At 62.2% G+C, this 27,414-nt stretch overlaps 4 protein-coding genes across 7 annotated transcripts; 2 read left to right on the forward strand and 2 right to left on the reverse strand.

Moving 5' to 3' along the window:
- Positions 1-1,061: 1,061 nt before the first annotated feature.
- Positions 1,062-4,265, reverse strand: RRAS (RAS related). The gene is made up of 6 exons (XM_004596980.2): positions 4,018-4,265; positions 2,369-2,456; positions 2,166-2,268; positions 1,973-2,081; positions 1,499-1,617; positions 1,062-1,420 (listed from the first exon to the last, which is right to left on the reverse strand). Exons 1-6 carry the CDS (start codon positions 4,168-4,170, stop codon positions 1,333-1,335), a joined length of 660 nt encoding a protein of 219 aa, XP_004597037.1. The 5' UTR covers positions 4,171-4,265; the 3' UTR covers positions 1,062-1,332.
- Positions 4,266-5,346: 1,081 nt separating this feature from the next.
- Positions 5,347-17,306, forward strand: SCAF1 (SR-related CTD associated factor 1). 3 transcript variants are annotated; one of them, XM_058674133.1, is made up of 11 exons: positions 5,347-5,453; positions 7,790-7,903; positions 8,031-8,088; positions 8,700-8,794; positions 9,046-9,146; positions 9,237-9,352; positions 11,872-14,625; positions 15,073-15,155; positions 15,233-15,451; positions 16,536-16,664; positions 16,888-17,306. In XM_058674133.1, the coding sequence occupies exons 2-11, from the start codon at positions 7,796-7,798 to the stop codon at positions 17,077-17,079; spliced, it is 3,855 nt and encodes a 1,284-aa protein (XP_058530116.1). In that variant the 5' UTR covers positions 5,347-5,453; positions 7,790-7,795; the 3' UTR covers positions 17,080-17,306. The 3 variants fall into 3 exon arrangements, with proteins under 3 accessions (XP_058530116.1, XP_058530118.1, XP_058530115.1); XM_058674135.1 differs by lacking the exon at positions 5,347-5,453 and adding an exon at positions 5,460-5,908 and having other exon boundaries at positions 7,787-7,903; XM_058674132.1 differs by lacking the exon at positions 5,347-5,453 and adding an exon at positions 5,460-5,908.
- Positions 17,307-17,820: 514 nt separating this feature from the next.
- Positions 17,821-21,659, reverse strand: IRF3 (interferon regulatory factor 3). 2 transcript variants are annotated; one of them, XM_004597164.3, is made up of 8 exons: positions 21,363-21,659; positions 20,724-20,896; positions 20,211-20,382; positions 20,072-20,127; positions 19,597-19,789; positions 19,109-19,492; positions 18,402-18,517; positions 17,821-18,023 (listed from the first exon to the last, which is right to left on the reverse strand). In XM_004597164.3, the coding sequence occupies exons 2-8, from the start codon at positions 20,886-20,888 to the stop codon at positions 17,856-17,858; spliced, it is 1,254 nt and encodes a 417-aa protein (XP_004597221.1). In that variant the 5' UTR covers positions 20,889-20,896; positions 21,363-21,659; the 3' UTR covers positions 17,821-17,855. The 2 variants fall into 2 exon arrangements, with proteins under 2 accessions (XP_004597221.1, XP_058530403.1); XM_058674420.1 differs by lacking the exons at positions 20,211-20,382; positions 21,363-21,659 and having other exon boundaries at positions 20,724-20,855.
- Positions 21,660-21,715: 56 nt separating this feature from the next.
- BCL2L12 (BCL2 like 12) lies at positions 21,716-27,157 on the forward strand. Its single transcript, XM_004596979.2, has 7 exons — positions 21,716-21,845; positions 22,377-22,491; positions 22,593-22,735; positions 24,230-24,316; positions 24,400-24,491; positions 24,982-25,257; positions 26,901-27,157. Exons 1-7 carry the CDS (start codon positions 21,767-21,769, stop codon positions 26,949-26,951), a joined length of 843 nt encoding a protein of 280 aa, XP_004597036.2. The 5' UTR covers positions 21,716-21,766; the 3' UTR covers positions 26,952-27,157.
- The last annotated feature ends 257 nt before the right edge of the window (positions 27,158-27,414 follow it).

The raw sequence follows: 27,414 nt of genomic DNA on the forward strand, positions 1-27,414 counted from the left end.
ACACCAATACCTCCGAGCTCCGCTTCCTCCCAGGGAGGGAGGTTGAATGCAGGCCAAGGCTTCTGGGGTCATGTGACCTGCAAGGGAGTGCTTGACTCAGCTGGACTCTAATCTGGAAAACAGAAGGACACCCTGGGATTTGGGGCAGGATGGAGCCCTGGAGTCTCAGAAGCAGAGGCTGGGGGTGAATGGGATACTCCAGATGTTGAGGGGCCAATAGTAGGGGGAGTGTCGACCGGTGACAGCTGTCATTGGCCTGCTGTGTGGGGTTACCAGGCCGGCTGGAGAGGTGGTTTCTGGCCCCGTGGTGGTAAACAGTAAGCAGGGTTGGGGGTCCCTGGGGGCTTTTGGGTGACCACTGGGTTCCCAGAGTGCAAGCTGCCATGTGCTTGCTTAGTGAATACCCGTGTTACCCCTGCTTTCCCCCTAGGTCTCAGAGCTGGTGTCTGTGGCATCCCCAGGTTGGATTCAGGGTTTACATTTGCATGTTGCAGCCCACTCCCCGGGGAACTGTCTAGAACTGAGAACTTGGCCAGATGGCTGCTTGTGCTGTCCCATTCTGCCCACCTGTCTCCTTCCAGCCACACGGTCTCTCTGTTGTGTATTTGAGGGGGTCATTGGGCAGACAGGGTTTGTAGCAGTTGCCACCTGTCTCCAATGTCCTGGAACTTTCTAGAACACTAGCATTCTGCAACCACAGGGCTGTTGTAGACTTCCCCTGTCCGTGAAGATAGCCAGTAGCCACTTGTGTGCAACAACTGAGGTTTTGATCTTGTTGGTGTAGCTGAGATGCGGTTTGTTTTATTTACTCTGAAACAGTAACTTGTAGTTCCTGGCTACCATACCAGACAGCCTGAGTCTCAAGAATTTTCCAGGATAAAAATGATCTTTAAATGTTCAACCTCAACAAATGTCTACCAAGATTATGTGCCCTGTTGGCGGGGGAGTGTCTCCTGCTATCCATGCCAGGACTTTTAGAAATATCTTAGGATGGCAGTGCAGGGAGTGAGGCTCTCAAGTTTTGGATTCCCCCACCTGCCCCGAGCCCCAGACGCAGCTCCTGACACTGGCAGTGAGTTTATTTCTTCCTGGGCAACAGGACGTATATACAGCTGTGACTCGGGTACCCCTTCCCCCCACCAGGCACTTGGGTGGGGGTGGAGGTGATGGCAGAAGGCACATGGTGGCAATGGCCCGGAAAAGGCCAGGAAGTGAAGCTGGGGTGTCACGTGTCCTGGGAGACCCAACCGTGGAGGCCAAGGCTCAGCAGGGCCTGGGGTCACACACAGCAAGGTGCAGGGCAGCTGGTCCCAAAGGCCGGCGTGCAGGCTACTACAGGAGGACGCAGGGGCAGCCAGCGGTGTTCCTCTTCCTGGGCACGCTGGGCGGGCTGGGAGGCAGGTCCTGTTCCTGGTATTTCCTGTGGGAACATGCAGGTGAGTTTGGGTTGGAGTGGCAGTGGGAGACGGACGGGGCGCCGGATGAAGGCTTGGCTCACCGCACGGCCCGCACCAGCTGCTCAAAAGCTTCGTCCACGTTGAGCCGCAGCTTGGCCGAAGCCTCGAAGTAGGCCACGTGATGGGAAGCACTGAAGGCTGAGGCATCAGACCTGAGGACCTGGCAGGGGTGCATGGGGAGGAGTCAGGGGATCCTGCTGTGGATGGGTGGGAGGGGCGAGAGGAAGAGACGGTCCAGACCGTGCTGGCTGGCAAGCCCAGGGTAGCCAACCTGGGGCCCCTGCTAGACAGGATGGCGTTGATGTCTGAGCAAGGCAGAGTGGCACAGGACATGGTGGGGGGGACCCTTATCTCCTTTGCAGCACTGGAAAATCCCAAGCCAGGACTTGAGGTCACTCCCCTGGGGTGTGAGCGTGGCGATGGAGAGGGCAGGGATGGGGCTGGGGTTGGAGAAGAAGCTTCGAGGCCCCAGAAGGGTGACCGGGGCTGGTGGGGCTGGGGAACAGGGCCTGCACCTGGCGCTGGGACTCCAGGTCCGCCTTGTTCCCAACCAGCACAATGGGAAAGTCATCGCGGTCCTTCACTCGCAGGATCTGCGTGAACAGCTTGCCCACCTCGTTGAAGCTGCCCAGGAAGTCACGCAGGTGTCAGGTTCTGCCCTGGTCCCACTTTCTCCCCCAACCCCCTCCCTGTCCCTCACACCCTCACCTCTGCCGGTCATTGATGGCAAACACCAGCAGGAAGCCATGACCAGCGCGCAAGTACTGCTCTCGCATGGCCCCAAACTCCTCCTGGCCTGCTGTGTCCAGGACTGCAGAGACAGGAAGAGGGGACCCCGTGAGGACAAGCCCCAGCCACTCTACCCCTCCTCCACCAGCCCAGGCCAACCCCCCCACTCCCTGGGCCCTCACTGTCCAGCCGGGCTGGGATGCCATCCACCGTGCAAATCTTGGTGTAAGAGTCCTCGATGGTGGGGTCGTAGTCAGACACGAAGTAAGACTGCAGGGTTGGGGACAGGTCAGCGATCGTGGTATCCACCGCCCCGCCCCTCACCCCAGCTCTAGCTCGGTCCCTCTCTCCACTGCTCCTGGCCCTTTTGTGGTGGAGTGTGGGCTGTCTCCATGGCCATCACATCCCGGCTGTGGGGCTTTGAGCAAATCACTTGCCCAAACCTCAGTTGGCAAACATAAGGATAAGAACAGCGCTGCTTCCAACTCGGAGTGGGCCAGACCAGGGCAAATCCCCAACAAATGGCCCAACGCCTGGCATATGTAGGAAGCCATCCGCCTATTGGGAGCCACTGTCCAGAATAGCTATTGCTGTCTCCCTCTTCCTCCTTCTCTTCCTCCTCCTCCTCCCCTCCCCCCACTCCTGTTTAGGCAGCCTCCAGCGTCTCCTCCCAGGGGAAGGGGCCGGTTCCAATCCGGCCGCGAGAAGCCGCCCCACCCTCCGGCCCCCGGCCCCTCCCTTCCTGGCTGGGTCCTGCCTGCGCCAGCCAGGCCCTTGGCCAAGCTTTTTGGGTCTGCCCCTGGGTGCCAGGGACCCAGGGCTCTGGGCCTTCCTCTACATAGGTTGGGGGCAGATCTTGAGGGGTCTGGGGCACAGAGGCGGCATTTTGGGGACACACACCTTTCTGGGGTCCCTCGGGTGGGAGGGCTTCCCTTGGGAAAGAGATGGTTTTCTGGGTGGGGGTAGGTTAGCAAGAGAGAAGGGGAATTTGGGGATTTGGGGATTTGGAGGGAGGGTCTGGGGCTACACCTATTGGAGGAAAGCAACAAGGAGAAGACCTGGGTGAGGGTGCAGCCTCTCGGGGAGTTTGGGGTGCAGACGACACTGAACTGGGGGTTACGGTTAGGGTTAGTATTTGGAAGGTTTGTATATGCCATAGGGATGCATTTATGAAATGGGAGAATTTCTTGTGGGGTGGGTATTTCTGGAAGGGCCCCTTCCTCGGAGATGACTTGAGGCTCTCCTGGGTTGCTGCAAGAGCCCGAGGGGGCTGGGATGGAGGAGTGGCTGGTTCCTCTTAGGGAGGCAACAGGAGTGGGGGAATCACCAGGACTCAGGGTCTCGGGCGTTTCCTGGACTGGCCAAGGTGTAGGGTCTGAAGGTTTAGAGGGCGCTCCCAGAGGGGCCCAGGGCTCCGGGTGTGGGCATCATGTCTGGATTCTGAGGAAGCTGCCCAAGTGGCCAAGCATCCAGGCGTCTTCCCAAAGGGAACTGGGAGTGTGAGATTTGGGGTGGAAGGGAGGAGGCAGGTAGAGAGGCTCAAGGCAGAGGGAGTGCTTCGGGTCTTCATGGGGTGACTAGGCTAGGTCAGCAGGGAAGCTAGGCTCTTAAGTCCTGGGGGGTGGGTGGGAGAAGGGGGCTTGGTGGGCCGAGGGTTAGGAAGGAGCAGGACGCTCCTGTGTGTAGGCGCTGGGGTGCCTGGCGGAGTGTAACCTCAGTGCATCCTAGGAGGGTCTCGGGGATGTCCCCCAGCCCGGGGCAGGGGTGGTTAGCAGGGTCGTGGGCTCCGTTTTGGGACCGGGGCACTCCCTCCCCGGTGAGGGCCCACTACCTGGATGAACTGGATGGTCAGTGCGCTCTTGCCCACGCCGCCGCCGCCCACGACCACCAGCTTGTGTGTCTCGCTGGGCGGAGGGTCCCCGGGCCCCGGCCCCCCGCCCCGGGGCCGCCCCCGCCCTGTCCCGGACGCCGCCCCGCTGCTCATGTCGCCGCTGCCGCCGCCGCCGCTGCAGCCTCGGGGAGGGTGGGGGGAGCCGGGCGGGAACCGGGGGGCGGGCCATGCTAACGAGGTCGTTGCATAGTCATGAGGTCGCTGAGACGGGTGCGCGGCTAGGGCAGGACACTTAAGGAGGTGGATGGCCGGCTGGGGAGGAGGAGCTATGCTAATAAGACAGGCGATGTCTGCGAGGGGGAATTCCAAACGGGGAGGGACATGCTAATGAGGGACACGTGCGCAACACTCTCCCTTCCCACGAGCTCGCGGAGTGGGCGGGGACATGCAAACGAGCGCATTCTTTCGGGGAGCCCGGGGCGGGGCTATGCAAACGAGGCGGGGCAATCCCCGCATCCACGCCGCGCGTCCCTATTTAGGGTCCTGAAGGGACAGGGTCCTCCTCCGAGCGGCCCGGATGGCCGGCCAGGTTCGGGACCCGCCTGCCGAGCGACCTGGGCTTCCGGGTCCTCACGGGGCGGAAGGCCCCACGGGGAGAGGCCCCGATGGGCCCCCGAGGAGGGACGGGCCGTGACATCACCGCATTCCTGAGCCGTGAGCCACTCGGCCCGAGGCCCCCGGGGTTCTGCCGAGAGGGGAGGCCTGCACCTGGGGAGAGGGGTCGGAGAGGTGCTCCGGGGTGCGAGACCCCTGAAGGAGGAAGGGTCTGGCGGGTGCAGAACACTCAGACCCCTCAGGCAGAGGCAGGGGATGGAAGCGTGTGAACCCCCGAGGGAGAGGTTTCCGGGTTCAGGCTTCTGGCCCTACATTTAGAGGAGACGACAAAATCTGGACTCAAAGAGATTTCCTCAGGATGTGGGCGGGGCAATGTCCGCGCAAGGCCTCACCGCCGAACTACGATTCCCAGGCTTCTGTTCGCCCCTTGAGCAAACCCCTCCCATTAACGTCGCTTCCTGTTCCGCAGCCCTTTCCGCGCGCACGCAGGGCACTGTGGGGCTTCCCCGCGGGCTACTGCAAGCCCCGCCCACTTCACCTCTCACCTCCTGGCTAGTCCCCGCGCGACGGAGGCGGCGCGCGGACTACGCCTCCCGGCGTGCGTCGCGTGCGCCCCGCCCTATGCTTTACTCCGCGGGCTGCTGGGAAATCGAGTCCAGGCGCCTTCCCACCAGCCTGCACGGCAGCGTCCTCGGTACTTCACGTCCCGGCAGGCCCCGCGCCTCGCGGGCTCCGCCCCGGCTCCTCCTCCTCGGCTCGCGGGCCCCGCCCCAGGCCGCCCCTCCCCGCGCCGGGGCCGGAGCCGCAGCCGGAGCGGCGGGGTAAGATGGCGGCGGCGGTTCGGGCCGCGGGGCTCGGGCCTGTGGGGGTGGGCGGGGCGGAGCCGGCTCGCCGGGGGTCCCGGGGTCCTCCTCGCACGCCGCGGGGCCTGGAGCGCTTGGCGGGGTGGCCTCGGGCCCAGCAGTAGCGGCGAAGCCCGGCGCCGAACGGAGGGGAGGGCGGCCTTTGGAGGGCTCCGGGACGCGTCTCTGGGCGCCCCCACCCTCCCCAGAACACTGGGGTCGTTCCCAGAACCCGGATCTGCCGTCCGCCCTAGTGCCGGCCTGGTTCATGTCTGGGGGTGCCGCAGATCGCTCTTAGGGGCTGACCCGAAGCTGGGTGGGGGGGCATCTGTGGAGAGGGTTTTGGGGCCATTTTGGGATCTTTGAGCCGTATCCCAGGGATGAAGCAGGTCTGCAAGGGCTGAGGAGTGTCACGGCCACCTGGAGCTTCCAGGGTACGTCTCTCCGGGCTGGCAAGCCTGTGCCAGGGGCTGGCCAGAGGATGCGGCTGATGTCCACCAGTCTTGGGGTGACGGGTGGGGGGTATTGATCGGGCCTGTGATGAATTGGTCAAGGGCCAGCAGGAAATGTTCTGGTGCTGTACGGAGCGGCTGGGGTGTGCAGAGCCAATACCGGTGCTCCCTTGAGGCCTGGAGATGCCTCCCTGGGCCTCCCTGGACTGGACACTGTGTGATTGGAGTGACAGGAGATTGGGGACGGTTCCAAGGACCTGGTGGGATCTCCATGGCTTTGATGTGCCTGCAAAAAAATGCAGTCCCTGCCTGGGGGGGAGGGCGGTGAGCAGAGAGGGAAGGTTTGAATGCACCTGGGGGCCAGATGAAGTGGTGGAGAAAAACAAGAAAGAGGGTGTGTCAGGAGTTGTACCCAACTCAGGTGCACATACCATCAAGAAAGTAATTCAAAGGGAATACGTTTTTAAAAACCTGGTGTTTTCTGGGGCTCCAGGGGAGTCAGAGTTCCCAGCCACCTGGAAGAGAGGGGTGTGGTGACACCACTACCCTCTAATATATTGCATGTCCAGCTCTTTTTTTCAACTTGGATACATTCTTCATTGAAACAAAATATACAGTAACTTGAGTCCTGGGAACTGCTATTTGCAGAATTACTGTGACAATTTCCTTTTTGTAACAACTGCTCTCTGACACAAAGCTTGGATTTGGAGGAACCCAGCCCAGTCTGCTGGGCTTCTGAGGCTTCCTAAGTTCTGTGGACCCAAGTGAGGGTGTGTCTGCCTAGCATTGGGCGTTGCCCAGAGAGCAAGGGGGCGTCCTGGTCACTGCAGAGGGTGTGGGGCTCTCCATGCCCATGGTCAGTGGATCTGGACGAAGCCTCTGATAGGTGACAGTCACCGTCCCAGGTGTTATGTGCCACTCAGGAAGTGCCAGGGAGTGGCCCCAGGGCCAGAGTGTTTTTGAGAAAGGCTGGGGTGAGGGGTGGGATAGATCCTCCAGGGGGGCCCTGGCTGGGGCAGCGGGGAGGAGGTGCAAGCTATCAGCTGTGAGGCCAGAGTGGAGAGGTGAGGCCTGGGAGCTCTGCTTTGCAGTTGTCTACAGTCGGGGACCAAGGGAGACGGACAGGAGAAATCAGCCGGCATGGCCGCTGGGGGGGCGGTTGCTGCCCGGTGGTTCCGAGCACCCAAGATGTGCTGGGTGTGGGGTGGGAGGCCATCTATTTTCACTTCCGACCGGGCACTCTGAGCTCGCTGCTTCCAGCAGGAGCGCCATGGCTCTGGGACCCTGGAGGTGGGCAGGGCAGCCCTGCATGAGCTGAGCAGCCAGCCGATCTGAGCGATTCTGGGGCGTCATCTAGGCTTCAGCCCTGTTTGCTGGGTGGTGGGCAGGTGGACATTGCCCACCCCCCCAGTCTTTTGAAGCTGAGCCTTTTCGTTTGAAAAATGCCTTGAGGCTTTTGCACAGCCCGCTCACCTGGGCCCTTCATCACGTACTGGGGACTGGTCATGTCCCAGGAAGCTGCAGGGGCATGGCAGTGGGTATTACCTAGCAGATTGGGCACCGACGGGACTGTGGAGCTAAAAAGTCCCCAACACTGGTTTGTGTCCAGTGAACATGCTGAGCAAGATCCTGAAGCTTGGATGTTTTGGGGGATGGAGCGGTGGCACCTGGAAAGTGGGGTGTTAAGATGGGAGCCTGAGGAGGCCTCCCATAGGCAAAGACCCTGAGAAGCGACCAGGATGGCTTTTGTCCCTGCGGGTGGGGCGGGGGAGTGCCTGCTTGCAGGACAAAAACAGGGTCCTTGGTGATGTGAGCTCCCTGCTCTGTCGGCTCCCCTGCAAACTCTGGCTCCGCTGCCAGCAGGTGACCATGGAGGAAGAAGATGAGTCTCGAGGGAAGACGGAAGAGTCGGGCGAGGATCGGGGCGAGGGGCTTCCAGACAGAGACCCTACACTCTCTTCTTCTGCCTTTATCCTGGTGAGGCTGCTGGCAGGGCTGGACCCTGCTGCCCAGGGACATGCCTGAGTCTGGTTGTGGGGGTGTCCCAGTGAGCCCAGGTGGACCCTCTAACCTCCGGTGTGCCCACCTCTCCCTCCCTCCCCAGCGGGCAGTGCAGCAGGCCGTGGGAAGCTCCTTGCAGGGGGATCTGGCCAACGATAAAGGTATGGTGGGTTCCAGGAGCAGGGACCCCAGCACCATGTGCTTCATGCTCATTTTGCTCTTCAGCAACTTCTCGGGGGTTGGGACCTGCACTCTGGTGCTGAGAGCTTGAGCTGGGTTGGGCCTGTGGGGCGGCTGCCTTCCAGGGGCTTGTGATCAGAGGAACCGGAACTGGTGAGGATGGGAAGGGACAGTTACAGCGAGAAGGCATGTGGGGGTCACTGGAGTTGCAGAGGCTGTGCGAGCCAGGGGACAGGGGGATGGATGAGCTGGTATGGCTGGAACAGCCCTATAGGCATGGAACAGCTTGCCCACAGCACAGAGGGTGGGTGGGGAGAGGCAGGGCACAAGACAACTTCACAAGATGGTGAGGGCAGGTGGCACCCCAATGTGTGAGGGTCAGAGCTTCCGGAGAGGGTGCAAGATCAGCTCCCTGCCCCATGCCACCAACCCCAAGGATGTGAGCAGGGGGGTGCTTGCTGCAGGTGGCCAGCCTGGGGAGCAGACAGGTACACAGTCCTGCCCTGGGTGTTAGAGCCACCTCCTTCTTGCCACAAGGTTACTGCTTCTCGCCCCCTGCCCATTTACAACCCCCAATACAAATTCTCTCCAGATGGCTCCCGGTGCCATGGCCTTCGATGGAGGCGCTGCCGGAGCCCACGGTCTGAGCCACATCCCCAGGAATCAGGAGGCACTGACACGGCAACTGTATGTCAAGAGTGGACGGGGGTGGGGCATGTGACCTGGGTCTTTGAGGCCATGGAGGTGGGGGTTGGGGACTCGGCCTATAGGTCTGGGGTACCACGTGGGGCGGCGATCTGGAGTCAGCCTGAGAGCTGAACCCAGGGGCCCAAGCCCCAAAGTTGTGAAGATAGAACAGGGGCCTAGACTGTCTCCAAGGTTGTGTGGGAGGACAGGGTTAGTGCATCCCAAAGCATGGCACCCCCGGCCTGTTGCAGGTGTTGGACATGGCGGCAGACAGCTTCCTCATGGGTCTGGTGAGCATCCTAGATCCCCCAGACACCTGGGTCCCCAGCCGCTTGGACCTGCGGCCTGGAGAGTGAGTACCTGGGTGGCGGGATGGGAGCAGCCCCTGGTGGGGCAGCTGGAGGCCGCTGCGCTGGGGCTCACCTACGCCTTCTCCTTGCAGGAGCGAGGACATGCTGGAGCTGGTGGCTGAGGTCCGGATCGGAGACAGAGGTCCCACGCCCCTGCCGATGCCCAGCCTACTGCCTCGTCTCAGGGCCTGGAGGATGGGCAAGACGGGTATGCGGGGCAGGCGGCTGGGTGGTGTGTGAGGTCGCGGCTCAGTAGTGGCAGCGCCCTGTCATTTGCTAATGCAGGGCTGTGGCAGGTGTGGATGAAGGAAACAACCGCAGGGGGTCGTGGCGCATCCAAGCTTCTCAGTGTTAGGATTGCTGTACTGCCACCCCCTCTTCTCGGGATGGCTGGGCTCTGTCCCCTTCCTCCCAAGGCACACAAACTGCAGGAAGCAAGCTGCTGCTGGGGCTGGGCGTGGCGAGAGTCGTGTGGTGGCTGGGCATCTGCGTTGAGCTACCCCCGATTCCTGTTGCTTGCACCGCCCTGGTGAAACCCTGCCCAGCCCGGCCGGGCAGCTGACCAGGGACCACTTGCCTCCATGTTGCCACAGGTGCACCTGAGCCTCTTGGTGATAGGTCCCTGGCCCGCTCAGCAGGTCTGGCCTGGGGCTGGAATTAGCCTTTTTTTGTTTAAGATTTATTTATTTGAAAGGCTGAGTGACATGGAGAGATTGGTCTTCCATCCACTGGTTGGGTCCACAGAAGCCCACAGCAGCTGAGGCTGGGCCATCCATACTAAGACCAGGAGCTCTGTCTGGGTCTCCCCTGTGGGTGGCAGGGACTCAAGTGGAGTCCCCAAGTGCGCCGCAGGGAGCTGGGGTGGAAGAGGAGCAGCTGGGACCCGAACTGGCGGTCTGACATGGAGGCAGGCATCTGCTGTGGTACGACCTGTTGTACTGGGATGCCCACCCCGGGACTGGTGTTTGTAACAGCACAGGCTGCTGCTCCTGGGGCTCCTGGTGAGAACCCCAAGTTAGCATCACTGCTGGGGAGCAGGGCTGGCGGGAAGAGCAAGGTGGGTTACTTCAGATGGTTGTGACATCGCCTGTGAGCACTGCCCACTGGGGTCCCTGGGAGTGTGGCATGTGCGCCCTCTGTACTGGGTTAGGCTCATGCTGTTTTCCCAGCAGTGGGGAGACTTCCCCATCCCACAGAGGGGGTGTGGTGTCTGCGACATTCTTAGGGGCCCACAGAAGTGTCTTAGTTTCTTCTAGAGGGTAAGTAGAGGAGCTGGGCTTCAGTCAAGTAGCAGTCTGTCGGTGACAACAGGTGGCATCGGGGCTCAGTGGGCTATGCTGCCGCTTGAAATGCTGGCATCATGTTGGCATTCCAGCTGCTCCAGCACCAGTGCGCCTCCCTGCTAATGTGCCTGAGAAAGCAGCGAAGCATGATAGCCCCACAGCTTGGGCTCCTGCACCCGTCTGGGGACACAGAGGGAGTTCCCTGGCTCCTGGCTTTGGCCTGGCCCAGCCCTGGCCATTACAGCTTTTTAGGAAGTGAACTGGTGGCACGTGTGAGATCCCTCTGTCTCTGTCACGCTGCTTTCAAGTAAATAGAGCTTACAGTAAAACGCCACCACGCAGGTGCCAGGCTGGGTCTGCTTTCTCTGTCATCGGAGTCCTGTGGAGGTGTTAGGGACCTACTCGTTATTTTCAAGGGGGCATGGGTTATGTTTTATTATTTTAAAATTTTTGGTCTTTTTCCTTGAGGAAATATTAAAAACTTGGGACAAAAAGGAAATACTGCCTTAAAGTGTACAAGGTTTTAGAGAGTCCTTGGGAACATGGAGTTGTAAGAGCCTGCTGCAGCCTCTTGGAGGCTGGTGGGCTGTCCTGCCCTGCAGGTGGCCATGGCCTCGGGCAGTGGGGGTCAGCTGTGCGGGCCTGGAGTGTATGCCTCAGCTGCTGTCATGCATGCGTGCTCCCAGGAGCCCTAGCTCCTCCGCCGGGATGCAGGAGGCCAAAGCTCTCGTGGTCATCGCTTCTGTTCCTCCCTGTCCACTCTCCAGTGTTGTCTGTCTTGCCCACTGTTGGCTGTCCCCGGTGCAGGGCCTTGTACCAAACAGGCGATCGATTGAAGAAAACATGTTGGATAAAATGTCAGGCACAAGGAACCCCCAGCGGACAGGCCCTTGTCAGTGCTTGTGTCCCTGGGGGAGGGACGCACCTGGGCTCCTGTGTCCAGCCCCTGGCCTGTGATACCGCCTCACTCAGCCATCTTGGCTTGAGCCACACTGCCACTGTGCCTGCTCAGGAGGAAGGCGGGCTCTCTGGCTCCTGTCGTCCCTCAGCACCTGAGCCCTGAGCAGATGTCGGTGGGTGTGGGCCTCATGGCAGAGCGAGCAGTTTAGCACAGGGACTCGGCTGTCTCTGTCCTCAGCCTTGCCACCTGGCACCACATCAGTGAGACCATGGGCAGTGGCCAGCAGCCACTGCTTGCCCCGCTCAGGAGCTCAGGCTGGGGATGAGGCACCTGCCCTCGGGGTTGTGCAGTGTCCCCTGTCAACACCCCACCTGTGCTCTGTGAGTTGGCTTGTGGGAGGCAGCTGAGCTAAGCAGGGCAGAGCTGCAGGTGGCAGGAGGATGGTGGGAGGGCCGCCTGTGGGGGTCGGGTGCTGCTGGGTCCCCTCCTTGGGCAGGGGAGGGTCCCTGGGCACTTGAGTTGGCCTCCTCTGTTCCTTTGCAGTTCCTCCACAGTCTCACGCATCTCGACCCAGCTGTGGCCGCCACCTCCTCACCTTCGGCACTGGAGATGGGGGCCCCGCCCCGCCTCCCGCCCCCTCCTCTGCATCCTCCTCCCCTTCCCCATCTCCTTCCTCTTCCTCCCCATCCCCCCCTCCGCAACACCCACCCCCTGGGCCCCCAGCCCCCCCTGCCCCGCGGTTCGACATCTACGACCCCTTCCATCCCACCGATGAGGCCTACTCCCCTCCGCCTGCGCCAGAGCAGAAGTATGACCCCTTTGAGCCTACGGGTTCCAACCCCAGCTCCTCGGTGGGGACCCCCTCCCCTGAGGAAGAAGAGGAGGAGGAGGAGGAAGAGGAGGAAGGCCTGTCTCAGAGCATCAGCCGCATCTCGGAGACCTTGGCGGGCATCTATGACGACAACAGCCTCAGCCAGGACTTCCCAGGTGACGAGAGCCCCCGGCCCGAGCCCCCGGCCCCAGAGCCGAGCCCCGCACCCGGATCGCCGCCCCAGGTGGACTCCACGCGGGCTGACGGGGCACCCCGCCGGCGAGTGTTCGTGGTGGGCACCGAGGCAGAGGCCTGTCGGGAAGGCAAGGTCTCCGTGGAGGTGGTGACGGCCGGCGGGGCCACGCTGCCGCCACCGCTGCTCCCACCCGCCGACTCGGAGATCGAAGAGGGCGAGATCGTGCAGCCCGAGGAGGAGCCCAGGGTGGCCGTTGGCCTGTTCCGGGCCAGCGGCCGGGCTGCCCGGCCTCCTGCGGCCAACTCGGCCGCCCTGCCGCTGCCGCAGCCACCCGCCGCCCGGGCCCCGGAGGGGGACGACTTCTTGTCGCTGCACGCCGAGTCGGACGGTGAAGGGGCGCTGCAGGTGGACTTGGGGGAGCCGGCCCCCGCCCCGCCGGCCGCCGACTCCCGCTGGGGCGGCCTGGACCTGCGCCGCAAGATCCTGACCCAGCGCCGGGAGCGCTACCGCCAGCGCTCGCCGTCCCCGGCCGCGGCCCCGGCCCCCGCCGCCTCTGCGGGGCCGCCCACGCGCAAGAAGTCCAGGCGCGAGCGGAAGCGGAGCGGGCTGGAGAGCAAGGAGGCCGCCTCCTCGTCGTCCGGGGCGCAGGCGGCCCCGGCGGCCCCGGCGTCTCCCTGGGACTCCAGGAAGCACCGCTCCCGGGACCACAAGCCCAGCTCGCACGCCGCCTCGTCCGCGCGTCGCCGCTCACGCTCGCGCTCCGCCCGCCGCCGCTCCCGCAGCACCGAGCGCCGGCGCGGGGGCAGCCGCAGGTCCCGCTCCCGGGAGAAGCGGCGGCGGCGGCGGCGCTCGGCCTCCCCGCCCCCTGCCACCTCGTCTTCGTCGTCGTCGCGGCGCGAGCGGCACCGCGGCAAGCACCGGGACGGCGGCAGCAAGAAGAAGAAGAAGCGCTCGCGGTCCCGCAGCGAGAAGCGGCCCGGGGACGGCGACAAGGGCTCGGCCCCCGCACAGTCATCGGCGAGCTGCGCCCCGGCGAGCGGCGAGCGCGACAGCCGGCGGCGCGGGGCTGTGCCACCCTCCATCCAGGACCTCACGGACCATGACCTCTTTGCCATCAAGCGGACCATCACGGTGGGCCGCCTGGACAAGGCCGAGCCCCGAGGACCGTCGCCGGCCCCGACCTCGTCCCCCAAGCGTGAGGTGCTGTACGACTCCGAGGGCCTGAGCGGCGACGAGCGCATGGGCAAGGGCAGCGAGAAGGAGCGGCGGCGCTCCGGGGCCACGGCCGCCTCCCGGGAGAAGGGCGCTCGCCGGAAGGCTCTGGATGGGGCGGACCGGGACAGAGACAGAGATCGGTCCTCCAAGAAAACCAGGCTCCCCAAGGAGGCAGCCCCTTCATCGGGGGCCCCGGCCAAGCCCCCAGCCAGCAGCGGCTCCGGCTCCTCCTCGTCGTCGTCGTCCTGCTCCTCGCGCAAGGTGAAGCTGCAGTCCAAGGTGGCCGTGCTGATCCGCGAGGGCGTCAGCAGCACCACCTCGGCCAAGGACGCCGCCTCCGCCGGCCTGGGCTCCATCGGCGTCAAGTTCAGCCGCGACCGTGAGAGCCGCTCGCCTTTCCTCAAGCCCGATGAGCGCGCTCCGGCAGAGGTGGCCAAGGTGGCTCCGGGCAGCACCAAGCCCAAAAAGACCAAGGTCAAGGCTAAGGCTGGGGCCAAGAAAGCCAAGGGGACCAAGGGCAAGACCAAGCCATCCAAGACAAGGAAGAAGGTCCGCAGCGGGGGCAGTGCTGGCCCTGGGTCCCTCAAGAAGTCCAAGGCGGACAGCTGCAGCCAGGCAGCAGCGGCCAAGGGTGCTGAGGAGACCTCGTGGTCTGGGGAGGAGCGGGCGTCCAAGGTGCCCAGCACCCCGCCCCCCAAGGCTGCCCCACCACCCCCTGCACTCACGCCAGACTCGCAGACTGTGGACAGCAGTTGCAAGACCCCAGAGGTGTCCTTTCTGCCAGAGGAGGCCACCGAGGAGACTGGAGTGCGGGGCGGGGCTGAGGAGGAGGAGGAGGAGGAAGAGGAGGAGGAGGAGGAGGAGGAGGAGGAGGAGCAGCAGCCTGCTACCACCACAGCCACCAGCACGGCCGCAGCCACCCCAAGTGCTGCCCCCAGCACGGGGTCCACAGCGGGCGACTCGGGCGCCGAGCACGGGCCGGCCGGCCGAGCCTCTCAGCTGCCCACGCTGACCCCACCCATGCCCTGGAACCTGCCAGCTGGGGTGGACTGTACCACCAGTGGCGTCCTGGCCTGTGAGTGTCCCTCGGGGTACCACCCACACCTACTGCGGCCATGGAAGGCAGGCAGGCAGGCAGGGCGACGCCCTGGAAGGGGCAGCTGTGGGAACAGGAGCGGTTGACGAGTGCCCAGGGTCGGGGTGGGCAGAGTGCTGACAGGCAGGGTCCATGGCAGGCCGGGTGGCCAGTGCTGTCTCACAAGTGGCACAGGCCTGAGTTACGTCAGGAGGTGGTCAAGCTGAGGGGCAGGGAGGGTCCCCCGGTGATGAGAGGCAGTTGTGGTCCCTGCCAGACCACGCAGGTGAGGGAAGGTAGGGGTGGCAGGAGAGCTCGTTGGCCTCTGGTCACTGCCCCCAGCCCCTCCGCTCACACACCTGGCGATTGGTGAGAGCAGGATGGAACGGAGTGGGCAGGCAGCAGGAGGGGGGCACCTCACGGGTCTGTGTGCCTGCCCTCCTGCAGTGACTGCCCTGCTCTTCAAAATGGAAGAAGCAAACCTGGCGAGCCGAGCAAAGGCCCAGGAGCTGATCCAGGCCACCAACCAGGTGGGCCATGTGGGTGGGACGGGGGCGGGAGCTGAGGTGGGCCACAGGCGCCGGGTACATGGCCTCTCCTCCCGCAGATTCTCAGCCACCGGAAGCCACCCTCAAGTCTGGGGGTGACCCCAGCACCTGTGCCCACCTCTCTGGGCCTCCCTCCTGGCCCCTCCAGCTACCTGCTTCCTGGCAGCCTCCCCCTCGGTGGCTGCGGGTCTACCCCTCCCACCCCTACGGGGCTGGCTGCCACCTGTGACAAGAGAGAAGGCAGCAGCAGCTCTGAGGGACGTGGGGACACAGACAAGGTGAGCTGGCCTTGGGTGAGGGGTGCCGGGTCACTGAACTGGGAGGAACCACGTCTGAGTGCATGGGTGGGAAATGGGTGCAAGCAGGATGTGTAGGGGGTCAGACATAGGAGTGTGATGGGTGTGTGTGTAGATGGCAGGGTGTGTGGGGTACGTGTGTGGGTAAGAGGTGGTTGTGTGGGGTGATGTAGAATAGTGCTTGTGAGGGTGTGGGTGGGATATGTGTGTGATGAAGCTGTAGAGGTGTGAGATGGGGTGTGTATGAGTGGGTGGGGTGGGGTGTGCGTGTGAGATGTACCCCATGTGCTCTGCCCCTCCCTGTGTGAGCAGAGAGGGTGGTTACCCAAAGCCCAGTCAGGAGCCTGTTCCCGGAGGGAGCGGGACAGATTCGCACACAGCTGCATGCGGTCTGTCCAGCTGCACCTGACCTCCCACCTGTCAGGGCTGCTTCCCGGCATGATAACCGGGGCGAGTGCTACCAAGGTAGTTGGCGTGGGACCAACTACGTGGGCTGCTTGCCCCATGGGCCAGGTGCTCAGTGTTCCTCGCCCTGTGTGGTGTTGCTACCCGCACAGTGGGCACCAGCAGCAGACCCTTGCTTTGGTTATGGTGCTTCAGGCACCACCTGACTGTGGGGCTGGCCGAGCCTGAAGCGTGCCTCCCAGGCAGCCGGGAAGGTCCTGGTGGAGCAGGCTCTGTGCCTCTGCCGGTGGTCGCCATGTTACCCTGGGCCTACAAACAAGCCTTAGTGCCTGCAGACCTCCTGCCTGCACCAGCCCAGGGCACAGGGTCAGGAGGGCAGCACGGTGCCCCTGGGGCTGAGGGTGGGCAGCTGAGGGACAAGGCTGCTGTTAGCAGACTGGAGCCTGGAGCCGTCCCACCTGCTGTGGGGAGGGGTTTGCCTGTGGCAGATGGAGCAACTTGCCGCCTATGGGTGCTGGGCTCCCTGAGTTTGTCTCCTGGGATAGTGAGGCAGCTGTGTACAGTGACGCACAGGCCTGTGTAGACAGTGGGGTGGGGACAGCCCAGCACAAATGACACTCAGCCGGCCGGCCCTCTCTCCCTCCTGCCGTGTCCCCTGTAGTATCTGAAGAAGCTGCACACACAGGAGCGGGCGGTGGAGGAGGTGAAGCTAGCCATCAAGCCGTACTACCAGAAGAAGGACATCACCAAGGAGGAGTACAAGGACATCCTGAGGAAGGCCGTGCACAAGGTGGGGTGCTGCTAAGACACGTGTGGGGGACCTGGGAGGTGACAAGGACCGGCTTGCCCCAAGGCCACGCAGAGCTGTCCTGTGGGTATGAGGGAGCCCCCGTTTAAGTTGGACGTGGGCCTGGCTCCTGGGAGGACGCTCTGTGCAAGGCCTAGGCTGCACCCTGTAGTCAGGGTGCAGGGGTCCTCACAGCCAGTGACCACAGCTGCCCCTGGCCCCCCAGATCTGCCACAGCAAAAGTGGGGAGATCAACCCAGTGAAGGTGAGCAACCTGGTGCGGGCCTACGTCCAGCGCTACCGCTACTTCCGCAAGCATGGCCGCAAGCCAGGGGACCCCCCAGGGCCACCCCGGCCACCCAAGGAGCCGGGACCTCCCGACAAGGGTGGGCCTGGCTTGCCCTTACCCCCCCTCTGAGCCCCTGCTCACCCACCCCTGGCCTCTCTGAAATTCTGGACGTATTTATGGCTCCGTGGCCCCGCTTCCCTCCCCTCAGTGGGATGATGGGGAGGGTCGCAGCGGGAGGAGAGCCCCCTGCCTCACCCCACCCAGCCTGGTGCCCATCTGCCCCCAAAACCTGTCTCCACAGCCCCACCCTGTTTGTGCCCCTACCCCCAATTTCATTAAAGGTTTCATGAAATGTATCCCCAGTGCTGTTATTTTAACCCTCTCCCCCCACATCCCTGCTGCATACACATTTGGGGAGAGGGTTGAGGAAAGAGGCAGATTTGGCCGCAGCTGGAGGGTGGGAGTAGGGAGGCTACGTGACCTGGGCCAAACGCCACGCCCTCCCTGGGAAGCAGGCGTGCGAGGGATTGACTCAGGCAGGCACAGCTGGGCTGCTGGGGAGGGTCCCTGGCCCACTGTGCCCCTGGAGTTGACCTCACCCAGGCAGAGCAGCTGGGCCTGTGCTGGGGGGTTGGGGCAGCTGCGGGACACCTTCAGCCCTGTCTGTTCTGGCCTGAGAGGGGAAGTGTGTTCCCAGCAAGGTGGGGCTCAGTAGTCAGGCCTGGATTCTGACCTGTGGACCATGGAGATGACTGTCACCTCCTCCCCAGGTCCCCTTGGGCAGAGGGGAGGAGGTGATGAGGGCTCTGCATTCTGCCCAGTGCTTGGTCCTTTCAGACATGGTGGCTCCAGCAGTCAGACACAAGGACGTAAGTGGTAAGCACAGTTTATTGACAAGCTGGAACTTAGAAAACCATTTTCTCAACCAGGTCCTGCAGGCAGGCCTTGTACTGGTCCATGGTGAGGGAGAGTGGCTGGCTGTTGGAAATGTGCAGGTCCACGGTGTTCTCCAGGGAGGATGCGCCCTGGGACTTGGCCATGTCCAGCAGGGCCTTCAAGCATGTAGGCAGGATCTGAACAGGAAGCACTTAGGTCAGCCCAGTGGTGAACGCCAGTGAGGCAGCCCCTCTCCCCACTATAACCCAGGGCTCCTGGGAAATGTAGTTTCCCCACACAGACCCAATGAAAGGAGGCCCCTGATGTGGGGGCCAAGCAGCAGGCGGTCAGTGTTCCTGGGGCTGCAGCTGCCCATAGGGCTGAGGGATTTACCTTTATGAGCTCAAGATAGAGCTGGGGGAGACACCCAAGAGTTGCTGAGTACAGGGAACAGGTGACTACAGGGGCTCTGGGAAGTAGGGTGTCCAGGGGGCTTCTGGGAGTCGTAGTTCCTAACAGCAGCCCTGTCCCTCAGCTGCCCACCCTTAGCTCCAGGGGCACCGCGCTGCAAGCACCTTAACCATCACCAGTTTCTTGACCCACGGCTGGTCCTGGGGCCATGCCTCCCCCACACAGAACCAGAGAGTGTAGCGAGGTGACTGTCCGCTTCCATTGATGAACTTGATGAGATCTGAGGGCCCAGGAGCCTGCAGTCAGGGGTGGTGGGGAGAAGGCCTCCGTCCACCCGCCACCTCCACATAGTTTCCTCTTCAGGGTTACAAGCCCTTGGCCTGCAGCCCTCAGCCAGCGGGACCAGTGAGCTGCTAGCTTAGGGGAAACAACTGTGCCATCCCCCTCCAGGCCCATCGCTGGAAGCCAGCGCCACCTGGACCCTGCCTGCAGTCTGGACATGTGCAGGGGGAGTAAGCTGTGTCCAGCACATGCAGCTCCAGAGCGTAGCATGACACCACACTACCTGCACAGGCCTCAGGCTCACATGGCTGGGGACTCTTGGCTGCACAGCGCAAGGCCAGAGCCTTCCGTGAGGCCCGCAGGGACCCACCTTCCTTGCCGGTTTGTCCTTCATGGTGACAGGGATGGTGGCCATCCATCCCCCTCAGCGTATGGCATGTCCAGGACCAGGCACCTCACACCGGCTCTGGCAGGTTCTGAGGGGTGACAGTCCTAGGCCCCGTGTGCTCTGCACAGTCTAGTAACTGTACAATGCCCAGCTCTGAATGCTGCCCCTTCCTGCCCCACTGCCCCTCACTGCCCCACTCACCTTTCACAAAGCACTCCAGGTCAAACACACTTCCTTCTCTGTCCTTGGGGACCTCGCCACTGGGCCCCTGCCCGCTGTTGGGGAATAACTCCTCACCCACAGCCCAGTAGGTGTGGCAGTGGCCCAGGCGCTGGGCGCAGAGCTGAGATCCAAGCCGCCACAGAGCCAGTCCCCCGCCCAGGCTTCCCAGCACATGCCGCACGTATTTGGTCACGCTGTAGTCCGACAGGGCCTCCGAGGGGTCAGGCAGGGTGACGGGCTGCCCCGGCAGTGCCATGTTCACAGCCTCTGCTGTGCCCACCAGCCGCAGCCCCCAGGGGCAGTAGATGGTCTGCTGGAAGACCTGGCGGCCGCGGTAGAAGGCAGTCACTTCGAACTCCCATTCTGAGCAGCACCAGCAGTGCGGTGAGGGGGAAAAGACAGGGAGAAAGGGCATGAGGGGCTGGGGGCCTTGGCCACAGCTTCTCCCAACCCTGGCGGGCACTTACGTTCCTCAGGCACCAGGAGCCGCCTCAGTGGATTTTCAGGGGGTTCCAGGTTTGGGCAGGGATTGGGCTGGTCCAGGCTGGGACTCAACAGCAGCTCAGGGCAGTACTCCTGGACCACAGCCCCACCCAGAGGCCCCTCCTCTGGACCTGAGGCCAAAGCCATGTCAGCCAGTAAGTCCTCCAGGTCGTCCTCCTGGAGAACAAAACAGCCGGGCCTTCAGCTGCCAGTCCTGGGGCCACAGGATGGACCAGGCAGGCCTCTGTTCCCTCGGGGAGTTCCTGAAGTGGAGGACCCACTGTGGGCACTTAGAGTGGCACACGAGCCCCATGAGTGCCAGGCAGATGGGACTCGGAGAGGGAAAGGAGGTCATGTGGTCAAGCCGGGAAGTCCTAGCCTGTGGGGCTGGGGCTCTCAGGGAGCCCAGGAAATGCTGGACTTCCTCCCAAGGAGGCTGGGCAGGGGGCCAGGTCTCACCTGGGGATCAGACATGCTGCCATCCTCACCCACTTCTGATGAGGCGTGCCTGGCTCCTGTTGAGAAGGTATGGCTGGAGCAGGGGTGCCAGGTCCCAGCAACGTGCCAGCCCTCCTTGGGAAGCCCTGCGCTGGCACACCTGGGACCACAAACTCGTAGACCTTGTGCGGGTCGTGAGGGTCCTTGCTGTTGTCCTCTGCTACACGCACCACTTCCTTCCGGTTCAGGGCCGACCGAAAATTCCTCTTCCAGGTGGGCAGGTCGGGTCTATCCCTCCCGGGGACGTAGCTCCCGCTGGCCTCTGCCCAGGCCTGGCGGGGAGAAAGAATTAGGTGTCCCCCACCCACCGCAGGTTCGAACTCCCCAGCCTCAGCCTTGTCTTCCGGCTCCCTCTGGGTGGTCTAACACTAACCTCATTGGGCCCCAGGCATCCCTGAACTCTGCCCCCTAGTGCCGGGTACCCTAACTTGGTTAGCAAAGCTTGGAACATCAGCTGATCTTCTAGAACCCCGGTCAGGAGCCCCAACCCAGCATACCCGAGAATGCATTTTCTCCCAGTTCTGCCTGCCCTCCCACCCGCCATACTCCTGCCTGCTGCCCGGGATCAGGCCATGAGCCACCCAGCCCGCGCCGCACCGCGAGCCTCCCGCACCTGGAATATGCTGAAATCCTGCGGCTGCGCATCCTGCCGCAGGCCATGCTTCCAGGGTATACGGAAGCGCGACCGGCTCTGGTCCACCCACGACACACCCTCCAGGTGCCCGCTGTCCAGCTGCTCGATCAGCCAGGGCAGGATCCGCGGCTTCTGTGTCCCCATGGCCACACCTGCACCGATGGGAACATTGCTGGGCGTAGGGAGGTGTGCCAGGAAATTCCGCACATTATCAGGCTGGCCTGCCTCACGGGTCCTCACAGCGCCTGCACCGCGAGGCCTCCTCTCCCCACCCTCCCAAAGGAGAGACTCGCTCATTCGGCCCGGTGCCCCACTGCATACCCCTTCCCTACACACACACACACACACACACACACACACACACACACACGGCCGGTCGTGCAGACCCAAGGCTGACCCCATCCTAGCCAATTCAGTGCGCACACAACTCAGCCCCCGCCCCGTGAGCCGCCTTATACACCCACCCTACGACACCGAGCCCCCTCTGCCCGTGGGCAGCACAGGCGCCCATGCACCGGGCCAGGCACTCGCCCACGGCCGGCCGCCCCTGGCCCGAGCGAGCTGCCCGCCCCTCTTTCCGTCCCCCGCTGCTGTTGCTGCCCTTTTCCTACAGTCCACCTCCAGCGCCTTCCACCGCTGCCCTCTGCTCGCTCGGCTCTCCCCGGGATGCACCAGCTACCAGCGCAGATCCATCCCGGCTCCTGCCACCGGACTCTTCCGCCTTTATGCACCGGGCGCTGGGGCCCAGCCGTCTGTGGGCACCCTATTTCCCGCCAGCTGACACCTAGAGCATAGGAAGCTTCCTTTGCTGTCGCGTTCTTAAAACGAAACTAACTTGAACATCCCTTGGGGCACAAGTTCGAAACCCCAAGGGGCGTTCACGCACGCCCAGCGCCGACTCGTCCTGCCCCTCTTTCAGTCTTCCGGACACAGGCCTGCTGGGAACGCGGTATGCAAATGAGACGGCGGCCAGCACTCCGCCCCTTCCATGTTGGGGCGGTTACTCATTCGGCCCAGTACGCATGCGCGGCAAAGTTGAAGGACTTCCCAAAAAAAGTTTTTACAACTCGAGAGGGCTTCGGCAGCGGCGCTCTAGACCGGGTAGGTGAGCGGGGTATTGGCAAGAACTGGGATGAAGCGCCGCGGAGAGGGCCGGGATCCTGGAGCGGTTACCCCATTCCCGCTTCTTCGACATCCTAAACCGGGCTGTCCCCAACATAGGAGCAAGCTAGTTGGAACTACATCTCCCAGCAGGCTTCTTGCCAAACGTCCCCTTTTGTTCGTGCTCGTCCTCCGCCAAGCCTGCTGGGGTTGGTAGTTCCGGTCTTCTGAGGGCATCGATAAACTTGGCCATTTGCCTCCTTCTGTGGGAACCCCAAGCCCCACCACCATCCTCCTTTTTCCCTCTTAGACCCAGGATTCCAGGCTCCCAACTCCCTCCTCCTCTGGAGCTAAGGATCTTGGCCTGGCTCCCTGCTTTCCCAGGATAAAGCAATCAGACACCATCCCTCTTGTCCCTCTAAGGAGGCCCAGCTCCTCACCCCTCCCAAAACACCCGGACCCTCAGCATCCTCCTCCCTTTGGTGCTGCTCATGAGTGCTGCCCCTCTCTGGGGCTCGGGCCCTGTCCTAGGCACCTCCATGGCGGGCTCGGAGGAGCTGGGTCTCCGCGAGGACACGCTGAAGGTCCTGGCTGCCTTCCTCCGCCGGGGCGAGGCTGCTGGGTCCCCCAGCCCAGCCCCTCCGAGGTAAGAGGAGCTGCGCCCCTTCATCCCAGGATAGGGGTGTGTCCTCCAAGAGAGGGGAAGGGCAGGACTCTGGGGGGTTACTCCCAGGTCTTCTACCCCAGGACGCCACCCGGAGAAGAGCCAACTGACTTGCTGAGTCGCCTTCGAAGATGTCTGCCGTGCCCACTGGGGCGAGGAGCTGTGTCCCCCGAATCCCCGCGGCCTTGCACGCTGCCACTGCGCCCCTGCTATGGTTCAGGACCTGGTAAGTGATTGTCCTCGCTCACCTGTGCTGCTGGCCGAGTGAGGCACCCTCATTCCCAAAACATACAGGATGCAGCTCATGGTCACCCAGCTTTGGGGTCACTGCCATCACCCACCCTTGCTGTCCTGTGGACTACCCCAAGCCTCGGTTAGATTTCTGTCAGTCCATTGGGTTGGCTTTGGGATGGAGTTTGGTGGCTTTCCAACGTCCTGTGTGGTTTTGTTTTTTGTTGTTTTTTAACCCCCAGCATGCCCAATGGGGCTGGCAGTGAGGCATAGGAGATCTGGGTTTGGATGGCAACTTTTGGGCTACGTGGTTATATGAGGGTGGGAGGGATCCATGGTGGACTCTGGCAGAGCAGGAAGGGAGTGGGAGCAAGGGTGGTGGTCGCCCTTCTCCTGGATCAAGAACGACCTCTCTCACTGGTGAGCCCAGATGGATTAGTCATAGCTGCCGGGAGATGCCCCGCTGGGGGGTGGGGAGGGGCGAGGAGCGCCGTGATCAACTTACGTCTGAAATCTCATGATAGCATAGCTGGCATAGCTCCTCTCCAAAACACTTGGAACCACAAGTGGGGAGGATTGAAGATTATTGCACATCCGTAAAATGATGATGTGAAAGGTGAGGAACTCCCGGAATACAGTCCACTCGAGGGGCAGTAGGTAAAGCCACCCCTCACCCCAACACCCGCCTCCCACTGTTGAGAGGAGCGCGTGTGTCAGTCCAGCTTCTCGGCTGACTCAAGCAGGCACTTGACTTGAAGCCAGCCACGTGAGAGAGAGACCCCAAGGGACTTTCTGCTTCCTGGCTTCAGCCTGGCGCTGCCTGGGTTATTGCAGCCACTGGAGGAATGAACCAGACCTCTCTCTCACCCTTGCTCCGTCACTCTGCCTTCCGGATAACGCATCATGAAAAAGTTAGTGGAGAGGCAGAAAGACAGTGAGAGGGAGGGATTCCCCCAGGAGCTAGGAGGTCAGGCTTGGGCTCCTACAGTGTGGCAGGAACCCCGTTCCCGAAGCCCTCGCTGCTCGTCCATGGTGGCAGGAAGCTGGACTTAGGGTGCAGAGCTGGGCTTTGAAGGAGGTGCTGTCGTCCCAGGCACTTGCGCCTTGGCTGCCAGGCTCCAGTCTTGTCCCTCTTCCAAATACAGACGGATGCATCTGAAAGGCCGAGCGCCACAAGAGAGGTGGCTGTGCCACAAGTGTGGAGTAGGGAGGGCTCCAACAGGGCACCCCACTGCAGGCTTACGGCTTCCAAGACTGGAAATGCCACATACGCTTCATCTTCCCGTGGGCAAGGTCCTCTCCAAAGCACCCCCATTCAGCTCTAACCTTCCATGTGGCATCTTTGACCAGAGTTTGTTCATGGGGCCTCCCTGGACACCTTTCCCCCTTTAAGGGTAGAAGTCCTTCCTGGCTATGGAGGTGGTTGGGGGAGGAGAGAGGCATTCAGTACCAGTGTGGTGGAGACTGCTACTGCCCGCTTTTGTGCCAGGCCAGGCTACCCCCGACTTCTATGCCCTGGTGGCCCAGCGACTGGAACAGCTGGTCCAGGAACAGCTGAGATGTCCCCCTAGCCCAGGTGAGACCCGGAGCCTTGGAGAGGGGTGGGCCGGGCAGGTTAGACAGGGTTCTGCCCTGGCTGCATTCACTTCTGTGCTGCAGAGCTCCAAGACCCCCCAGCCACAGAGAAGGAAGCCCTGTTACGCAAGCTGGTGGCCTTGCTGGAGGAAGAGGCAGAAGTCATCAACCAGAAGGTGACACCTGGAAAAGCGAGGGGTGGGAGCCGGGTGCAGAGCATGGACGTCAGAAGCCTGAGCCCAGGGGAGATTGGGTTTGGGGAGGGAAGGAAGGCAGTGAAAGCCAGGTGAGAGGGGGCGTGTCCAGAATCCCGGTGGCTGCTGGCTACGGAAAGGACTGGCTTAGAATGCCCCATGGTCCATGGGTTGTGACCTGTACTGTCAGTTATAGGGTGGTGAGCAGCCCCAGGGGGGAGCTAGCTGGAAGGCAGTTCCAGCACAGCCTGGCTTTGATCTGCTGGGAGAACTCAGCAGGGGTGTGGCCTGTGTGCTAGGCCCCACCGTCCGGGAGCAGCTGAAGCACCAATTGGCTGATGAGATGGACGGATGTGACATTGCATGGCACCTAGACCTGCACACGCAACTTTGGCGCCTAATCCCCTTCTTGGCGGATCAGGAGAGCTTGACCACATGCGTCCTGCCACCCCTCTCTCCCTCCACCCCACAGCTGGCCTCGGACCCTGCCCTGCGCCAGAAGCTGGCCCGCCTGTCCACGGCCTCTTTCGCCCGTCTGGTGGAGCTGTTCTCCAGCCGCGAAGGCAGCCGCACGAGCCCCTCCTTGCCGTGCCCGGGCCCTCCACCGCCCTCCCCAGAGCCCCTGGCCCGCCTGGCGCTGGCCATGGAGCTGAGCCGGCGCGTGGCCCACCTTGGGGGCACCCTGGCTGGACTCAGCGTGGAGCACGTGCACAGCTTCGCGCCCTGGATCCAGGCCCACGGAGGCTGGGTGAGCCGCGGGGTGCGGGGACTTCCCACCCGTTGTGTGATAGTGGGGGAACGAGGTATTGCTTAGGTTGTCCTGACTGCACAGGGGTCCTCCTGGTCCTGTTTCCTGCACTGTCTGTTCTGCACCTCTGGTCCTGTGCTGGAATCCACCTGCTTGACTTCCTGGTCTTTCTGTTACCCAACCCTCCTCCCCAACCCTCCGTCAGTTTTTGCTCCTGGCTTTGCGTCCAGTGCCAGTCTCAGAGCGGGCTTGGTCTCCGGCTTGCTGCCTGGGAGCTGCCTGGCAGCTGCCCCCCGCCCCCTCCGGTCCCCCTTCAATGAGTATGTTTTCTGTTAATCTGCCAAGGGTCCTGGTGCCAGGCTCCTACAGTGTCACCATTGCTTCCCAGACTGGCAGGCATGGGGAACAGGGAGGAAGAGGCTGGTGGCAGCAGGATGCAAGATGAGATCAGAAGACCGGCAGCCACATCCTGGGGGGACTTTGTGGAACCAAACACTCCCCCATGCAGGTGTCCACAGGTGCCCTCTGGAGGCAGAGTGTGTGAGGACAAGGGCAGAGATGAGGCTGGGTCAGACCTAGGGCAGTGCAGCTGCCCACAGTCAGGAATTCCTGGGTCAGGGCAGGCGGTCGTGGGTTGGTGCATTTCCGAGGCTGGAAAAGAGGTCTGTTCAGCTGCCAGGTTGGAGCTTGGAGCTGAAGGCAGCCTCATGAAGCTAGGTCCCACTGTCAGGGGATAGCACCTGGTGGTTGGGTGGCTGGGCTGGTGCTGTCCCCCTGGGCTTCAGAGCCTACAGCACTGGCTCCCCCAGGGTGGCCTGTATCCTTAGCAGGCCCTGCATAGCTGCCAAAGTCAGATGGGACTGGGCGTGCCCTGGGGGATGACCCTAACCATGACCCACAGGAATTACACAAATCCCTTCCTGGGCTCATTACCCCTGAGCTAGTAAGTCCCCATTCGGCCTTGTCACCTCCTTCTAAAAAAGATTTTTATTTGTTAGAAAGGCAGTTACAGGAGAAGATCTTGATCTGGGGAGGGGCTCATTCCCTACTTCCTGGCAGAAGCCACTAGCTTCCCTGAGTCTCCACCACGGGTTCAGGGACCTAAGCACTTGGGCCATCCTCTACTCCTTTCACAAACACCTTAGCAGGGAGCTGGATTAGAACTGGATCGGAAGCCTGGACTTGAACTGTCCCCGTATAGGATGCCAGTATCCGGGGTAGTGGTTTTAAGTTGCTGTGCTATGGCACCACCCCCTTCCCCCCATCACTTGTTATACTGAGCACATGAGGGCCCCAACACAGGCCTAGTAGAGGGCTCCACTCAAATCATAGGACACCCCTGGGTGGTGTGGAGAGAGTAGCCTCAAGGGGAAGATGATTCAAAGTGTGGTATTTGCATGGTGGGGGTGGCTGCTTTGGCCTGGTACCCCAGGAGGTAACTCCAGTGTGGCCCCAAGTGCCTTCTCCCAGCCTCTGTCCCCTCTTGGCCCTGAGTGTCTGCCCCTTCGGCTGGTTCCTCTCGCTCTCTCCTACCCACCCCACCCCCCACCCCACCGCAGTCTGTCATTTCCCTAGGCCGCCGGAGCTGCAAGGAGGGACGCACCTTCCAGCTCACAGGGCCCTCTGCCGCCTTTCTCCTCCAGGAAGGCATCCTGGCTGTCTCTCCCGTGGACTTGAGCCTCCCCTTGGACTGACCTCAACTTCAGAAATGACTGCCACAGGCCTGGACCTTGTGTCCCTGTGGCCCTGCCTTCCTTGTGGGCACTTCCAAGCCCTCCCCTTCTACTCAGGGCTGAGGGGTGGCGGTGGCAGCAGCTGCACTACCTCCTGTTTTTGCCAAAAATATTTTATGTCAAAGTTTTTCATATAAAAACTGATTAAAATGTTGTATTTTTAAAAACATGTATTTATTTCTATTGGAAAGGCAGATTTATAGAGAGGAGGAAACAGAGAAAGATTTTCCATCCACTGGTTCACTGCGAAAACAGCCACAACACTTGCAGCTGAGCTGATCCGAAGCCAGGAGCCAGGAGCTTCCTCTGGGTCTCCCATGCAGGTGCAGGGTCCCAAAGGTTTGGGCCATCCTCGACTGCTTTCCCAGGCCATAAGCAGGGAGCTGGATGGGAAGTGGAACAGCCAGGATATGAACCAGCATCC

The sequence above is a fragment of the Ochotona princeps genome, chromosome 16, assembly GCF_030435755.1.
Source record: "Ochotona princeps isolate mOchPri1 chromosome 16, mOchPri1.hap1, whole genome shotgun sequence".
In the NCBI taxonomy this organism is placed as follows: Eukaryota; Metazoa; Chordata; class Mammalia; order Lagomorpha; family Ochotonidae; genus Ochotona; species Ochotona princeps.

Excerpts from the sequence above, each read along its gene's own strand:
- RRAS (XM_004596980.2), bottom strand. The coding sequence starts at position 4,170 with ATGAGCAGCGGGGCGGCGTCCGGGACAGGGCGGGGGCGGCCCCGGGGC. Across the intron at positions 2,082-2,165 it reads GCCATCAATGACCGGCAGAG|CTTCAACGAGGTGGGCAAGC; the intron begins GTGAGGGTGTGA and ends CTTCCTGGGCAG. Across the intron at positions 1,618-1,972 it reads ACCTGGAGTCCCAGCGCCAG|GTCCTCAGGTCTGATGCCTC; the intron begins GTGCAGGCCCTG and ends CACCCCTGCCAG.
- SCAF1 (XM_058674133.1), top strand. The coding sequence starts at position 7,796 with ATGGAGGAAGAAGATGAGTCTCGAGGGAAGACGGAAGAGTCGGGCGAG. Across the intron at positions 8,795-9,045 it reads GAGGCACTGACACGGCAACT|GTGTTGGACATGGCGGCAGA; the intron begins GTATGTCAAGAG and ends GGCCTGTTGCAG. Across the intron at positions 9,147-9,236 it reads TTGGACCTGCGGCCTGGAGA|GAGCGAGGACATGCTGGAGC; the intron begins GTGAGTACCTGG and ends TTCTCCTTGCAG.
- IRF3 (XM_004597164.3), bottom strand. The coding sequence starts at position 20,888 with ATGGGGACACAGAAGCCGCGGATCCTGCCCTGGCTGATCGAGCAGCTG. Across the intron at positions 19,493-19,596 it reads GCTCCTGGTGCCTGAGGAAC|AATGGGAGTTCGAAGTGACT; the intron begins GTAAGTGCCCGC and ends GGTGCTGCTCAG. Across the intron at positions 18,518-19,108 it reads CCTGGAGTGCTTTGTGAAAG|ATCTCATCAAGTTCATCAAT; the intron begins GTGAGTGGGGCA and ends CTGGGCCCTCAG.
- BCL2L12 (XM_004596979.2), top strand. The coding sequence starts at position 21,767 with ATGCGCGGCAAAGTTGAAGGACTTCCCAAAAAAAGTTTTTACAACTCG. Across the intron at positions 22,492-22,592 it reads CCCAGCCCAGCCCCTCCGAG|GACGCCACCCGGAGAAGAGC; the intron begins GTAAGAGGAGCT and ends CTTCTACCCCAG. Across the intron at positions 24,317-24,399 it reads GAGATGTCCCCCTAGCCCAG|AGCTCCAAGACCCCCCAGCC; the intron begins GTGAGACCCGGA and ends TCTGTGCTGCAG.